Raw genomic sequence first — 16,222 nt, forward strand, 5'->3', positions numbered from 1 at the left:
TATGGATATGAAATATGAAAGGACGGAGAGAGGACGTGAGAGTGGAGAAGAATAGAGTAAAGAGCACATCAGAAAATATGGTAATGGAATGGGGGGAAAAGTGAAGGGAATGGAGTAGACAGGAGATGAGAGCAGGGGGGAATGGAGATGAAAGGAGAACCCGAGAAGGGGCTGGAGTGGAGAGAAAGGTAGGGATTGAACTGGGTTGAATAGAAGGGTGGAAGGGGAAGGAAAAGAGAGAGGGGAAGGGGAATGGAGTGGAGAAAATATAAGAGGGGGGCAGGGTAGCATGGGGAGGGGTAGAATGAAGTGTAATGGAAAGTGGAGGAGAGGACAAGAGTTGGGGGGGAGAGTAGGAAGAAGTTATAGTAAAAGAAAGAAAAAAAGCTAATATAGGAATACCAAAAATCTACCACAAATCTCTAACATAGGTTTCCTCTAGGATGGAAATGCCTTCCATAGCAGCACCTATTTCAAATCTAAAGTGAATAAGTTCTTTTCATATACTGTGCAAAATAACAGGTTCACTTTACTGTAGGGACATTTAGGAGCCAGTGCTTGTATTGCCGTCCTACACTTCTTGAGTGATTTTTTGATTGAATGTTGGGGTTAGGGTTTTAGATGAGTGTTAGAATTAATGGGTGGACTGTTGGGGTTGTGTGTTAGGGTTTCAAATGAGGGTTAGAATTAGTGTTGACTGTAAGTATGAGGACTAAGTTGAGAGTTAGGGTTAGAATTAGAGGACTATTAAGGCTGAGTTGTAGGCTTAGCATTGTGGTTTAGATTGGGCTGGTTTATGCTTGTGGACACCTATATGATCTTGTTGACCATCCCATTCCAAAATCATGGCCAATAATAGTTGGCCTCTTTTAAAGCTACAACAGCCCCCATTCTTCTGAGACGTCCTTGCACAAGACTGTGAAGTGTGTCTATGGAAATTTGTGTCCATTCAACCAAAAGAACATTTGTGAGGTACTGAGTGTAAATGTATAAGTTAGCGAGCGCACCAAGTAAAGCCGCTAATGCACAAAAAGGAACCACAAAAGCCTTTCTAAGAGTATGACATAAAAATGGGGTGTGCAGCGCTATACAAATAAAACACACTGTCATAAGTATGACAAAATATGACAAAAAAGTCCTATAAACTGGATAATATACAGTCCAAGGTAATGTGATATCAGTCCAAAAAGGTATATTCCAGTGGTGGAGTGTAAATGACTTCAATCCAAATGGGTATATTCCAACATCATGACATGAAGGTGTAGAAAAATTGCCCACTCACCGGAAGTGCAATTTAATGTGCACATAGAAATTCCATGAAGCCGGAAGTCCCGTGAAGGTACAGCCTGATGGTGAAGGTGCCCTCTGGTGGTAAATGGGGTAACGGCTGCCAGAGATGATGACCTGGACCTATATCCCAACTTCTCCTGCCTGGGTGGACTCCTGGAATGCTGGGCTGAGATGTGAGGGCTCAGTGCCAGGTAATAGAGATGGAAATACTCATGGTGTAGTATTATGAAGTATATTTATTAAGTAAAGATCATCATGATAAAATAAAATAGAACACGTACAGGGTTAAAGTACCTATATAGATATAATGTGAAATGAGCTCTTTGAATACACTGACCAGTGGGTAAAAAGTGATGGCCACCGGACCTCCTGATCCGGTGGCGTAACGTCAAGGCGTGCAGAGGCTCCTCTAGGAGGAGCCTCTGCACGCCTTGACGTTACGCCACCGGATCAGGAGGTCCGGTGGCCATCACTTTTTACCCACTGGTCAGTGTATTCAAAGAGCTCATTTCACATTATATCTATATAGGTACTTTAACCCTGTACGTGTTCTATTTTATTTTATCATGATGATCTTTACTTAATAAATATACTTCATAATACTACACCATGAGTATTTCCATCTCTATTACCTGGCACTGAGCCCTCACATCTCAGCCCAGCATTCCAGGAGTCCACCCAGGCAGGAGAAGTTGGGATATAGGTCCAGGTCATCATCTCTGGCAGCCGTTACCCCATTTACCACCAGAGGGCACCTTCACCATCAGGCTGTACCTTCACGGGACTTCCGGCTTCATGGAATTTCTATGTGCACATTAAATTGCACTTCCGGTGAGTGGGCAATTTTTCTACACCTTCATGTCATGATGTTGGAATATACCCATTTGGATTGAAGTCATTTACACTCCACCACTGGAATATACCTTTTTGGACTGATATCACATTACCTTGGACTGTATATTATCCAGTTTATAGGACTTTTTTGTCATATTTTGTCATACTTATGACAGTGTGTTTTATTTGTATAGCGCTGCACACCCCATTTTTATGTCATATTTGTGAGGTACTGATGTTGGATGGGAAGACCTAACTCATAATTAGGGATGTTCAGTAGGGTTGAGGTCAGGGCTCTATGAAGGCCATTCAAGTTCCTCCATAACAAACTCATCAAACCATGTCTTTATGGATGAGGTCAGGGGTTGGTACAGGCCACTCAAGCTCCACCACACCAAACCCATCAAACCATGTCTTTATGTATGGTGATCAGTAGGGTTTAGGTTAGGGCTTGGAGCAGGAAACTCAAGTTCCTCCACAACAAACTCAGGGTTGAGGTTAGGATTCTGTGCAGGCCACTCAAGCTTTTCCACATCAACCCCATCAAACCATTTCTTTATGGATAGTACCAGTAGGGTTGAGGTCAGGGCTTGGTGCAGGAAACTTAAGTACTGTATTTTTGGTTATCATTAACACATTCTTTACACATTACTTATCACCACAAAATGATACTTGGGTCTGTATTCTCTTCAAAGGGCAGTACTAGGAGGTGGGTAGAGGGTAGAACCAACAGACAGTGCTGGGAGATGGGTAGGGGGGCAGAGACAAGGGGTAACTTGGAAGAGGGAGTACCTGCACCTATTCACTTGCTAGCTGCATGGCTGTCTCTGGCTTCAGTACGTTCTGAATCAATGGCCAAGTATTCAGCCAGTGAAGTCAAAACTCCTGACCTCCTTTTGCTTTCTTAACATCATGGACTTAAAGATGAATTCCAGGCATGGTATATATTTACATAGTTGCATTGGTCCACCTTGGACCAATGTAACTATGTATATACCATACCTGTGGGATCGCTCTAGAAGCTGGAAATCACTGAAGTAAGCTCTGGCTTAGAGGTCGACTGCTCAGCAAGGGCTTCATTCAGACAATGCTTTGCATTCACTGAAAGGATGCAAAGCGTTTTCTGATTGAACGAGATGGAGAGGTGGGACGGTGATGTCACAAAATTCTGAAATACCTGAATCAGGAACATACTACAATATGGCCACTAAATGAAGCTGACAGTCACAGGTCAGGGCTTGGTGCAGGAAACTCAAGTTCCTCCACAGCAAACTCAAGGTTGAGCTTATGGTTCTGTGAATGTCATTTAAGTTCCTCCACAACAAACTCATCAAACCATGTCTTTATGGATGGTGATCAGTAGGGTTGAAGTCATGGCTTGATGCAGGAAACTCAAGTTCCTCAACAAAAAACTCAGGGTTGAGAGTAGGGCTCTGTGAAGATTATTCAAGTTCCTCCATGAAAAACTCATGGAACCATGTCTTTATGGATGGTGATTAGTAGGGTTGAGGTCAGGGCTTGGTGCAGGTAACCCAAGCTCCTCCACACCAAACTCATCAAACCATGTCTTTATGGATGTGGATTAGTAGGGTTGAGGTCAGGGCTTGGAGCAGGAAACTCAAGTTCCTCCACAAAAAACTCAGGGTTGAGGTTAGGATTCTGTGAAGGTCATTCATGTTCCTCCATAACAAACTCATTGATCCATATCTTTATGGATGGTGATCAGTAGGGTTGAAGTCAAGGCTTGATGCAGGAAACTCAATTTCATCCACAAAAAACTCAGGGTTGAGAGTAGGGCTCTGTGAAGGCCATTCAAGTTCCTCCGTGAAAAACTCATCGAACCATGTCTTTATGGATTGTGATCAGTAGGGTTGAGGTCAGGGTTTGGTGCAGGTAACCCAAGTTCCTCCACACCAAACTCATCAAACCATGTCTTTATGGATGGTGATTAGTAGGATTGAGGTCAGGGCTTGGAGCAGGAAACTCAAGTTCCTCCACAAAAACTCAGGGTTGAGGTTAGGATTCTGCAAAGGTCATTCAAGTTCCTCCATAACAAACTCATTGAACCAATGTCTTTATATATGGTAATCAGTAGGCTTGAGATTAGGGCTCTGTGGAGGCCACTCAAGCTCCTCCACATCGAACCCAGCAAACCATGTCTTTATGGATGGTATCAGTAGGGATGAAATCAAGGCTCAGTGCATGCAACTCAAGTTACTCTACAACAAACAAACATCTTTATGGAGCTAGCTTTGTATATAAAGGGGGCAAATCATGAGGAAGCAGTAAAGGGTCTTCCCCAAACTGTTACCACAAGACTGGAAGAGCACAATATCTTCGTTGCCATAGCATTAACAGTACTCTTCATTGGAAATTCTTGAACTCAATAATTTAGAGGAGTGTCTACATACATTTAGTCATATAATATAGGTAATACTGTGTGATCAACTTTCCAAAACATTTTCCCATGCAGTGTACATACAGAAAAAAAAAATCACAAACAAGAATTTTAAATTCTTTTTAGTCTGGCTGGAGTTTCACTTTATATAAACCATTTTGCTATGTATGTTTTCCACACCTTATGATCATTTGATGCATTTTGCTCGAAATTTGGGTGTTGGACTGTATATTCTGTATATGTAACATAAATTATTAATTGTCTTACGAAACCAACATTGAGATGACATTTCAATTACACTTCATTTCTACGCAAAACAAGCCCATAGTGATATATACCCATCAGATCAATCATTGCCCGCAGCAGCTATAGAACTATGGATTATAAAGCAGCCATACGATATCCTGTACATTACCCTGCTGACAAGGCGCCCGTATAACTCGGAAATATAACTCATCTTTACTGGCACTAGATTTTCCTGTAAGAGTTGCGTGACATGCAGTGCTTTCTGTAGTTCTAAAGCAGCTCAGGCTCCCCTCTATTATCATGATTTTCAAGAAAACCTGTCAAGAAGCAAATATGGGGCTGCCCAAGGCTTTTTTGTTTAGCAGGAACATGGGGAGATGCAGTTCTGTCACCTCCAGCACTGAATGTATGCAATGAAAAGAGGTGCTGGGGTGTGCTGGAGGGTCTATTGATGCTGGCTACTGGGGGATCTATTGTCACTGGGGGATCTATTTTTGAGTGGGGGTCAATTGTTGTTTTGGGGGATCTACAGTTGAGGAAGGGGTATCTGGCTGAGGGAGATCTATTGTTACTGGTGGGATCTATTGTTGCGGGTGGGTCTATTGCTGCTGGGGGGGTCTATTGTTGCTCGTGGGTCTATTGTTGCTGGCTGTAGGGTATTTTACTGCTTTTTTTGGTTATCATTAACACATTCTATACACATTACTGATCACCACAAAATAATAATTGGTTCTATATTCTCCTAAAAGGGCGGTACTGAGAGGTGGATAGAGGGTGGAACCAACGGATGGTGCTCGGAGATGGGTAGGTGGTGGAGACAAGGGGTGCCTTGGAAGAGGGAGTACCTGCACCTATTCTCTTGCTAGCTTCCAGGCTGTCTCTGGCTTTAGTACTTGGCTAAATCAATGGCCAAGTATGCAGCCAGTGAAGTCAAAACTCCTGACCTCCTTTTGCTTGCTCAACATCATGGACCTAAAGATGTATTCCAGGCATGGTATATATTTACAGTACATAGTTGCATTGGCCCAGCTTGGACCAATGTAACTATGTAAGCTCGAAAGAGCAGGGCCCTCGATCCCCTCATGTTTTGCATTGTATTGGTATTGTTCTGTCACATGTTCTGTCCCCCTTTGTAATGTACAGCGCTGAGCGAACTATTGGCGCTTTATAAATACTGTATAATAATAATAATGTATATACCATACCTGTGGGATCGCTCTAAAAGTTGTAGTAGACTGAATTAGTAGACTGAAGTAGACTCCGGCTTAGATATTGGCTGCTTAGCAAGGGCTCCATTCAGATAATGCATTGCATTCAATGAAAGAATGCAAAGCGTTCTCTGATTGGACGAGGTGGAGATACGGGATGGTGAAGTCACAAAATTCTGAAATACCTGAATCAGGGAAATACTGCAATATGGCCACTAGATGGAGCTGGCAATCAAAGGATATCACTGTATTAGGCAAAACACAGTCAAAAATTGTGATGACTGAGAGAATTCATGAGACATTCGTCCAACAATATATTTATTTGTAAAATAGCCCCCTGAATGTTCACAATTAACTAGAGAGTACATTGAAAGTAAACTTGCAAAAACATATCCAATTTAAAGTGAATGTACAACGATAAAAAGGAAGAGATACTTTTCCATGATATCAGCAAGTCAGAACGACCCGTGGATCCAGAGACACCTATAGCAATATGCAAATTTTGACTTTTCCTGTAAAAGGTAAGCATGGATCCACCTCCCCTGCTTTCCAGATTTTTTTGCTGGTACCTTAGCTCCTTCCCACCCACCCTGGCCTCCCTTTAAAAAGTTCAGAATGGCCAAGAGGCAGGAAGGATTGGCGATCAGGAGCCAGTCCCACCAGCTACCAATAGTTAGTCTGGACCAAGAGCTGTCTTTGACAGCTTGGTCTCTGTGCTGGGAGTGTACAGTGTGCGTGCTCACAGCACGGAAACATCGGCTGTCCAGTGACACATACAGTGGGGATCGAAAGTTTGGGCACCCCAGCTAAAAATTTGTATTAATGTGCATAAAGAAGCCAAGGAAAGATGGAAAAATCTCCAAAAGGCATCAAATTACAGATTAGATATTCTTATAATATATCAACAAAAGTTAGATTTTATTTCCATCATTTACACTTTCAAAATAACAGAAAACAAAAAAATGGCGTCTGCAAAAGTTTGGGCACCCTGCAGAATTTATAGCATGCACTGCCCCCTTTGCAAAGCTGAGACCTGCCAGTGTCATGGATTGTTCTCAATCATCGTCTGGGAAGACCAGGCGATGTCAATCTCAAAGGTTTTAAATGCCCAGACTCATCTGACCTTGCCCCAACAATCAGCACCATGGGTTCTTCTATGCAGTTGTCTAGAAAACTGAAACTGAAAATAGTTGACGCTCACAAAGCTGGAGAAGGCTATAAGAAGATAGCAAAGCGTTTTCAGATGTCAATATCCTCTGTTCGGAATGTAATTAAGAAATGGCAGTCATCAGGAACAGTGGAAGTTAAAGCAAGATCTGGAAGACCAAGAAAAATATCAGACAGAACAGCTCGCAGGATTGTGAGAAAAACAATTCAAAACCCACGTTTGACTGCACGATCCCTCCAGAAAGATCTGGCAGACACTGGAGTTGTGGTACACTATTCCACTATAAAGAGATACTTGTACAAATATGGTCTTCATGGAAGAGTCATCAGAAGAAAACCTCTTCTACGTCCTCACCACAAAAATCATCGTTTGAACTTTGCAAATGAACATATAGACAAGCCTGATGCAGTTTGGAAACAAGTTCTGTGGACCGATGAGGTTAAAATTGAACTTTTTGGCCGGAATGAGCAAAGGTACGTTTGGAGAAGAAGGGGCACAGAATTTAATGAAAAGAACCTCTGTCCAACTGTTAAGCATGGGGTTGGATCAATCATGCTTTGGGGTTGTGTTGCAGCCAGTGGCACAGGGAACATCTCACGAGTAGAAGGAAAAATGGATTCAATACAATTTCAGCAAATTTTGGATGGTAACTTGATGCCATCTGTGAAAAAGCTGAAGTTAAAGAGAGGATGGCTTCTACAAATGGATAATGATCCTAAACACACCTCGAAATCCACGGGGGATTACATCAAGAGGCGTAAACTGAAGGTTTTGCCATGGCCTTCACAATCTCCTGACCTCAACATAACTGAAAATCTATGGATAGACCTTAAAAGAGCAGTGCGTGACAGACAGCCCAGAAATCTCAAAGAACTGGAAGACTTTTGTAAGGAAGAATGGGCAAAGATACCTCAAACAAGAATTGAAAGACTCTTGGCTGGCTACAAAAAGCGTTTACAAGCTGTGATACTTGCCAAAGGGGGCAGTACAAGATATTAACTCTGCAGGGGGCCCAAACTTTTGCAGACGCCATTTTTTTGTTTTCTGTTATTTTGAAAGTGTAAATGATGGAAATAAAATCTAACTTTTGTTGACATATTATAAGAATGTCTAATCTGTAATTTGATGCCTTTTGGAGATTTTTCCATCTTTCCTTGGCTTCTTTATGCACATTAATACAATTTTTTAGCTGGGGTGCCCAAACTTTCGATCCCCACTGTATATGTGGCATGTGTGTACTAAAGCTCACCCTTTTGGCATTGCATGTATGTGTTATGTTGACGTCAAGAAGTAATATAATGTGTGGTGTTTGTGACCAGTGGGGAGCTTAGGGGGATGGGAAGGCAAAACCCAGCTTGACTTTTTCAATAGAAGTCAAGATTTGCATATACCTTTCGGCTTTCTGTATTTCTTGATTTTCTGTTCATTTGAACATGCAGTTTCCACTGAAAGTGACCCGGCCTATGATTTACTCAGCATATGCTGAATGTGAATTTACTAGGGTTGTAACATACTAACTTTGTGTTCACGAATGAGATATATACTGACCTTCTGCAGGAAGAGAGCACAGGGAGTCCATACTCTTAGCAGGTCGGATCGTAGCTTTCTCTGCAAAGATATAGGTTTAGTGTTAGTCTTACATGGTGAACATGGTGGAAATTCTTCCCCATAGTAGTTGGGTAGTTTGTATACATAAAGACTACAAATGTCCTACTATCATGGCTGGACTTGGGGGGGGGGGGTATGGTGCTGGGGTTGGCTATGCTCCCCCATATTTTAGTTTTTTCTCCCTGAAAGCCAACCGTAACCTGCCACTATACTACCCTACCACTATACTTCTCTAACCTACCACTATACTTCCCTAACCTGCTACTATACTGCCCTAACCTACCACTACACTACCCTAACCTACCACTATACTGCCCTAACCTACCACTACACTACCCTAACCTACCACTATACTGCTCTAACCTACCACTATACTTCCCTAACCTACCACTATACTACCCTAATCTACCACTATACTTCCCTAACCTACCACTACACTTCTCTAACCTACCACTATACTACCCTAACCTACCACTACACTTCTCTAACCTACCACTATACTACCCTAACCTACCACTATACTTCTCTAATCTACCACTATACTTCCCTAATCTTCCACTATACTACCCTAACCTGTCACTATACTACCCTAACCTGTCACTATACTGCCCTAACCTACCACTATACTACCCTAACCTACCACTACACTTCCCTAACCTACCACTATACTACCCTAATCTACCACTATACTTTCCTAATCTACCACTATACTTCCCTAACCTGCCACTACCCTAACCTACCACTATACTTCTCTAACCTACCACTATACTACCCTAACCTACCACTATACTACCCTAACCTACCACTACACTTCCCTAACCTACCACTATACTACCCTAATCTACCACTATACTTTCCTAATCTACCACTATACTTCCCTAACCTGCCACTACCCTAACCTACCACTACACTTCTCTAACCTACCACTATACTACCCTAATCTACCACTATACTTCCCTAACCTGCCAATATACTTCCCTAACCTACCACTATACTACCCTAATCTACCACTATACTTCCCTAACCTGCCAATATACTTCCCTAACCTACCACTATACTGCCCTAATCTACCACTATACTACCCTAACCTACCACTATACTGCCCTAACCTGCCACTATACTACCCTAACCTATCACTATACTGCTCTAACCTGCCACTATACCACTCTAACCTGCCACTATACTACCCTATCCTGTCACTATACTGCCCTAACCTGCCACTATACTGCCCTAACCTGCCACTATACTGCCCTAACCTGCCACTATACTACCCTAACCTGCCACTATACTGCCCTAACCTGCCACTATACTACCCAATCCTGTCACTCTGCTACCCTAACCTGCCATTATGCTGCCCTAAATTGACACAATACCAGCCTAATCTGATACTTTACCACCCTAGTTTGACACTGTAATGCCCTAGCCTGACACTATTCTGTCCTTGATTGACACTCTACTGATCTCAGGTATGCATTGTGTGGGGAGGAGAAGCTCTGCTGCCTGTGCCCAGGATGTGTGCAGTACAGTGCAGTGCAGGGGTGGGAGAAGGAGCTGTGCCCCTGTCCTCTGCCCTGCCAGCAGTGATCCCTGTCCTCTGCCCTGCCAGCAGCGATCCCTGTCCTCTACCCTGCCAGCAGTGACCCCTATCCTCTACTCTGCCAGCAGTGACCGCTGTCCTCTGCCCTGCCAGCAGTGACCCCTATCCTCTACTCTGCCAGCAGTGACCCCTGTCCTCTGCCCTGCCAGCAGTGACCCCTGTCCTCTGCCCTGCCAGCAGTGACCCCTATCCTCTACTCTGCCAGCAGTGACCCCTGTCCTCTGCCCTGCCAGCAGTGACTCCTGTCCTCTGCCAGTAATGACCCTTGTCTTCTGCCCTGCCAGAAGTGCCCCCTGTCCCCTGCCTCGCTGACCTCCCATCCTCTGCCCCCCTGACATTGTTTACTGCACCCCCACATCAACAGGCAAGATTCAGCCCTGCCTACTATAGATCTGGCCAACCATGGTGAGAGTGTGAAGTCACTCTTAAAATATCCCAGCAGAGAGAATAGAGAGTGCGCACTTACCTCCCATGTCTTTCTGTCCTCTAACAAACACACTCCCATTGCGGCTTAATTTGGATTTGGATTCGGTTCCGGATCGGCCCAGATTAAAAATGGATTTCCATTTCTTAGACTTCGTGGACAGTTTCCTCCTAAAAAGACATGGAGATGTAAATACTTAACACAGGAGCTGCTACTGTCTAATTGAAAATCTATTTGTCTCTCCATTGGTTAGGATAAGGGAAGGGGGTGGTGTTGCTCCTCTGACTTATGCTGGGCTTAAAAGACTTGAGTTTTTGAAGTGGATTCAATTCCAGTCACAGGTGACCCTATAAGCACCACCAGGCTCAAGTGGATTTAAAAGTTGGGTTGAAAGTCATTGACTGGACAGTGACGGCATCCTATCAGATAAAGTCACTGTTCAGAAGTGCCATTATATGGATGCCATGGCTACCTGAATACAATGGCCTTTGCAATCTTTGTGATGTAGGAGCGCTGAACCTTGTGGAGATGCGTTATATTGCAATGGGTGGTTTACGTTCCAAGAGGCTGCTCACCAGCAACTGTGGAGTCTTGCCAGACCCCCAGAGGAGTTTATTGAAGTTTTGAAGGAATGGCAGTGTCACCACATCAGCTTGTATAGACCTTTTTGTAACAGCCAACAAGTTTTGGGGGCTCAGCACTTCCTCAACATTCATCAGGGCTGAAAATCAATGAGATAATGTAAGTATCTGGACTGGAATCTGGTTTATAGCTCTAATGAGGGGAGGGGGGTGTTGAGCCCCTGAAATGAATTTGCTGTTACAAAATAAAACTCTTTTAAAAGGTTTATACAAGCTGGTGTGGCGCTACCATCCTTTCAAAACATGAATACAATGGCCGGAAGTGGAGATTTCTGCGCACACACTGTGAAGTTGGTCATGCCCTAGTAGAACTTATGTAACACCCTGCAGTAATGTCCAAAAACCAACACAAGATGGCAGTGTCCTATATGTTTAGTGGCACTCACACTTTGCAGAGCAGCCCCATGGACCTTGTATGTGTAATCGCAGATCTTTGCTGGAGAGCAGTGTATCAGAGGACTACATTTCCCAGAAGAGCTGGCGTGTGGGCGAGGGCAGATATATACAGAAGCCTGAGAGACTAGATAGAAAGTGAGAGGGAGAGAGCTGGAGAGAGAGAGTGGTGCCAACTGCTGGAGAACCAGACCAGGCCACAGAATCCGAGAAAGCAGAAGCAAGGAGGAGCTGCTGACCGCTGACCTTGCCACCTTATTCAGCAAGACTGTCTATCGGCGGGTAACCTGGAGCACAGTGACCAAAGGGAATGCTGCAGGTGAGGTCAGAGAACCTGTGGAGGCCCCATCCACCAAAAGATAGCCAGAACCTGCTAGAAGCCACCGAGAGAGTCCCATACACCAGTAATACAAGAGAACACTGACATTCTCCTCATACCTGCTACTAAATCTACACACAGTTCTGGACATTGCATTCGGTTAACACGCGTTGTGGCCTAGTTCCCATAGCCGCTACTGTTGAACACATTTACAGTACAGTTAAATCATCAGAGCTGACCGCAGTGCACACCTGTTGGAGATACAACAGCATGTACTATATAGTATTGTGTGTTAATATCACTTGACCAGTAGATGGTACTGTACACTAAGGTTACTAGTTGTGCATATGTGTAAAACTTGTTGGTTCTCTCTCTTCCAAAACCAAGATGGCTGCTGAAATGTGTTCTGTATGTTTGCAACTTAAGCCACGCAAGTAAAACAGTGTTCTGCCTCATCACAAGCTACCAGTGTCTTCTCTAACACATAACCAACAACACCTTCTGCAGGCCAGATCACATCAGTGCTCTCTGAACAATTGTCCTATCCTCCCAAAGGAATTTCTGCCACCATTGCCATTGGTCACCACATCCCAGAGTGGAGTTGCCTTTTTTCCAATAAGCCCATTTGCCAGTTTAACACTTTATTTGCCCAAAAGCTGCTCTTTTCTCAGCGCATTATAGGAGACAACATGCACATCAGGTGTCACTTAAAGAGAAAGTCCTTGTCCTTTCTTCTACCTCCCCTTTGTATCAATCCTGCCAGGAACTATCACCTACATCACCTTCATCATTGTCTACTTGTGTACCAACTGGGCCCCAATGAGCGCACAGAAGAGTCCTTACTGCACTTAAAGGGACAGTGTCTACCCTGGTCAAAGAGCTCTCTTACCTCAGATTTAAACCTTGCCCCCAGACTCTGAGGGCCCAAAGTGAGCTAGTCTAATTGATGCTAGTTCTTATTGCTCAAAGGAGTTGCTACCACCTCAGGTCGGAGGCGTTGTGTTAATTTCTGAACGCAGGCCTACTAACATTGGTAGAACTTCTCCTATACTGTATGGGTTACTTTCTAAATTTTTCGCTTTAAGAACACTTGTTTGATTCTCTAATCGCTAGTGGGGTCAAAATGGCGTTCATTATGAGGTAAATTCAAAGAATCAGGACAGAAGAATTTTCATAAACGAGCAAACTTCTAACAGAGAATGCGGCTTTCGCTCGGGAAAATGTATTTGCTTCAAAATCGAATGTTAAAAGTTAACGGCTTTTGAGGTACAAATATTCCTACGAACGTTTATTCAAAAAAGCTACTAGAGTAGGGCCAGATCTATGGTGGATAGCTGTATCAATTGATTTTCTCTTGTTCAGCCCAGGAAAATGTTGTGTGAGCCCCACGGCACATCTGCGCACTCACACGCTTCACCTGAACATCTGTACATATCAGGGGTGGACTGACAACTCATGGGGCCCCCGGGCAATAGGGGATCATGGGGCCCCTGTGTCCTTGCCCAAACTCAAAAAAGCCTATGAAAAAGGTACCAGGGGCATCTCATGGGGCCCCCTACTGACCCGGGCCCTCGGGCAGTGCCCGAGTTTCCAAATGGTCAGTCCGCCCCTGGTACATATGCAGGTTTCCCACGCATGAGCAAAGACAGGCTATCAAGGAAATCCAAAACCTTTGCTATCTATGCACATGCATGGAATGTCTCCTATCATGTGCACATATGTAATGAAGTGCTCTGCCAGGACCTGTAGGCTAGGCAGCACCCTTCAGCGCATGCGCCATAATGGCAGTACCAGGGGGGCAGGTGGAACTAGTACAGAGAGGACAACAATTCCCATTTTAATAAAAAAAAAAGCTTGCTTTAGAAAGAAACATTTAATAGAGGATTCAGTCATGACACACAATTTACAGAGCTTTCTGGGATTTCTAAAGGAAGATCGCAGCAGCATCTGCTTACTTTCAGACCCTCTCTCTCTTTGTCCGATTAAAGCTTCATAAAGAACCATATGAAAAATTAGCTAGGAAGGAAAAATGAGAGGGAAAATCCTTTTTCGGCAAAGCAGATAAGTGGATAAGTTCTTGCCGTAATAAATAAATACACTATATTGCCAGAAGTATTGGTCGGCCTGCCTTTCCACGCACATGAACTTTAATGGCATCTCAGTCTTAGTCCATAGGGTTCAATATTGAGTTGGCCCCGCCCTTTGCAGCTATAACAGCTTCAACTCTTCTGGGAAGGCCGTCCACAAGGTTTAGGAGGGTGTCTATGGGAAGGTTGGACCATTCTTCCAGAAGCACATTTGTGACGTCAGGCACTGATGTCGGGGGAGGAGGCCTGGCTCACAGTCTCCGCTCTAATTCATCCCAAAGGTGTTCTATGGGGTTGAAGTCAGGACTCTGTGCAGGCCAGTCAAGTTCCTCCACCCCAAACTGGCTCCTCCATGTCTTTACGGACCTTGCTTTGTGCACTGGGGCGCAGTCATGTTGGAACAGGAAGGGGCCATCCCCAAACTGTTCCTACAAAGTTGGGACCATGAAATTATCCAAAATGTCTTGGTATGCTGATGCCTTAAGCGCTCCCTTTACTGGAACTAGGGGGCCAAGCACAACCCCTGAAAAACAACCCCACACCATAATAATCCCTCCACCAAACGTTACACTTGGCACAATGCAGTCAGGCAAGTATCGTTCTCCTGGCAACCGCCGAGCCCAGTCACGTCCATCGGATGGCCAGACAGAGAAGCGCGATTGGTCACTCCAGAGAACACGTCTCCACTGCTCTAGAGTCCAGTGGCGACGTGCTTTACACCAATGTATCCGACGCTTTGCATTGCACTTGGTGATGTAAGGTTTGGATGCAGCTGCTCGGTGATGGAAACCCATTCCATGAAGCTCTCTACACACTGTTGTTGTGCTAATCTGAAGGCCACACCAAGTTTGGAGGTCTTTAGCTATTGACTCTGCAGACAATTGGCGACTTCTGCGCACTGTGCGCTTCAGCATGCGCTGACCCCGCTCTGTCATTTTATGTGGCCTGCCACTTGGTGGCTGAGTTCCCTGGGCTCCTGAGAGCGACCCATTCTTTCACAAATGTTTGTAGAAGCAGTCTGCATGCCTAGGTGATGATTTTATACACCTGTGGCCATGGAGGTGATTGGAACACCTGAATCCTATGATTTGGAGGGCTGGCCCAATACTTTTGGCAATATACTTTATTTCCATCAGATGGTGTTTAGACAGTTTTGTCCACATTTTATTTTTTGAAGCTCCAAGTCTTTTTGATGGGCTCCACAGACCTGGAACAAATACTGCATCCTTTACAAGAATTTGAGTGAGCCTTGGTGTCACATCTATGCGTGCCCCACATAGGGCAGCCTATTAATTTCAAAGCACAAAAAAACATAGGGAAATACGTCCCCGGTCCTTTTGTAAAATTGCACTGCACCAGACCGCATGGAGCTGTGGCACCAAGTGGTTTGGTGCGCATGAAAATGTGTGCTAGGGGTGCCCCCATGCATCTGCTAAAGAGCAGCACATTTCTGTGCGTGTTGGGAACGCATGTAATTTTGCGCGCGTTCCTGACACGTATAGATGTGAACCAAGCCTAAATACGTGAAGATGCAACAATGACATGAAGCAAAGCAGATGTTGTCTGATAAATTCCTGAATGTTCTCTATGGAATGGAGGTGCAGAATTATGTCACATAGATATTCTGTAGAAGTAACAAAATGTTCCTTTTGTATCTCCTCCAATTCCGGATACTTTTCTCAACGTGAACTCTTGAAAGACACCATTAAAACCTCAAGGACATTCCCGTCTGGCGTCCTCCTACGCTCATTATAAGTCCTTCTTCACTGACCTTCCAGAACACGATGAGTAAAACGATGAATCCACCTCCGTCCCCCACCTAGACATCAAACGCTGCATCAGTACCCGCTATGTGCGAAGTCTCAGGTGCAGCTTTGTTAATGCATTGTCATTTTGTCATTCGATTTTTGCTCTGGGCTATTCAAAACTAAGAACGCAGAATTTTTTTATTTACTATTTAGATCTTTAGATTAAAGACACTGTGTATGGAGAATAATACTCTTCGGGGC

At 44.2% G+C, this 16,222-nt stretch overlaps 1 protein-coding gene across 1 annotated transcript in view; it reads right to left on the minus strand.

The window, feature by feature from the left end:
• Positions 1 to 16,222, minus strand: part of ARHGAP31 (Rho GTPase activating protein 31) — a 305,615-nt gene that overhangs the window by 23,361 nt on the left and 266,032 nt on the right. The window contains exons 8-9 of the mRNA XM_089654741.1: positions 10,816 to 10,943; positions 8,693 to 8,752 (exon numbers count right to left, since the gene is read on the minus strand). Coding sequence (XP_089510867.1) covers positions 8,693 to 8,752; positions 10,816 to 10,943 — 188 coding nt within the window. The remainder of the gene's footprint in view (positions 1 to 8,692; positions 8,753 to 10,815; positions 10,944 to 16,222) is intronic.

This window comes from Staurois parvus, unplaced genomic scaffold (genome assembly GCF_062004578.1).
Source record: "Staurois parvus isolate SC_StPar_1 unplaced genomic scaffold, SC_StPar_1.0 ptg000795l, whole genome shotgun sequence".
Lineage (NCBI taxonomy): Eukaryota > Metazoa > Chordata > Amphibia > Anura > Ranidae > Staurois > Staurois parvus.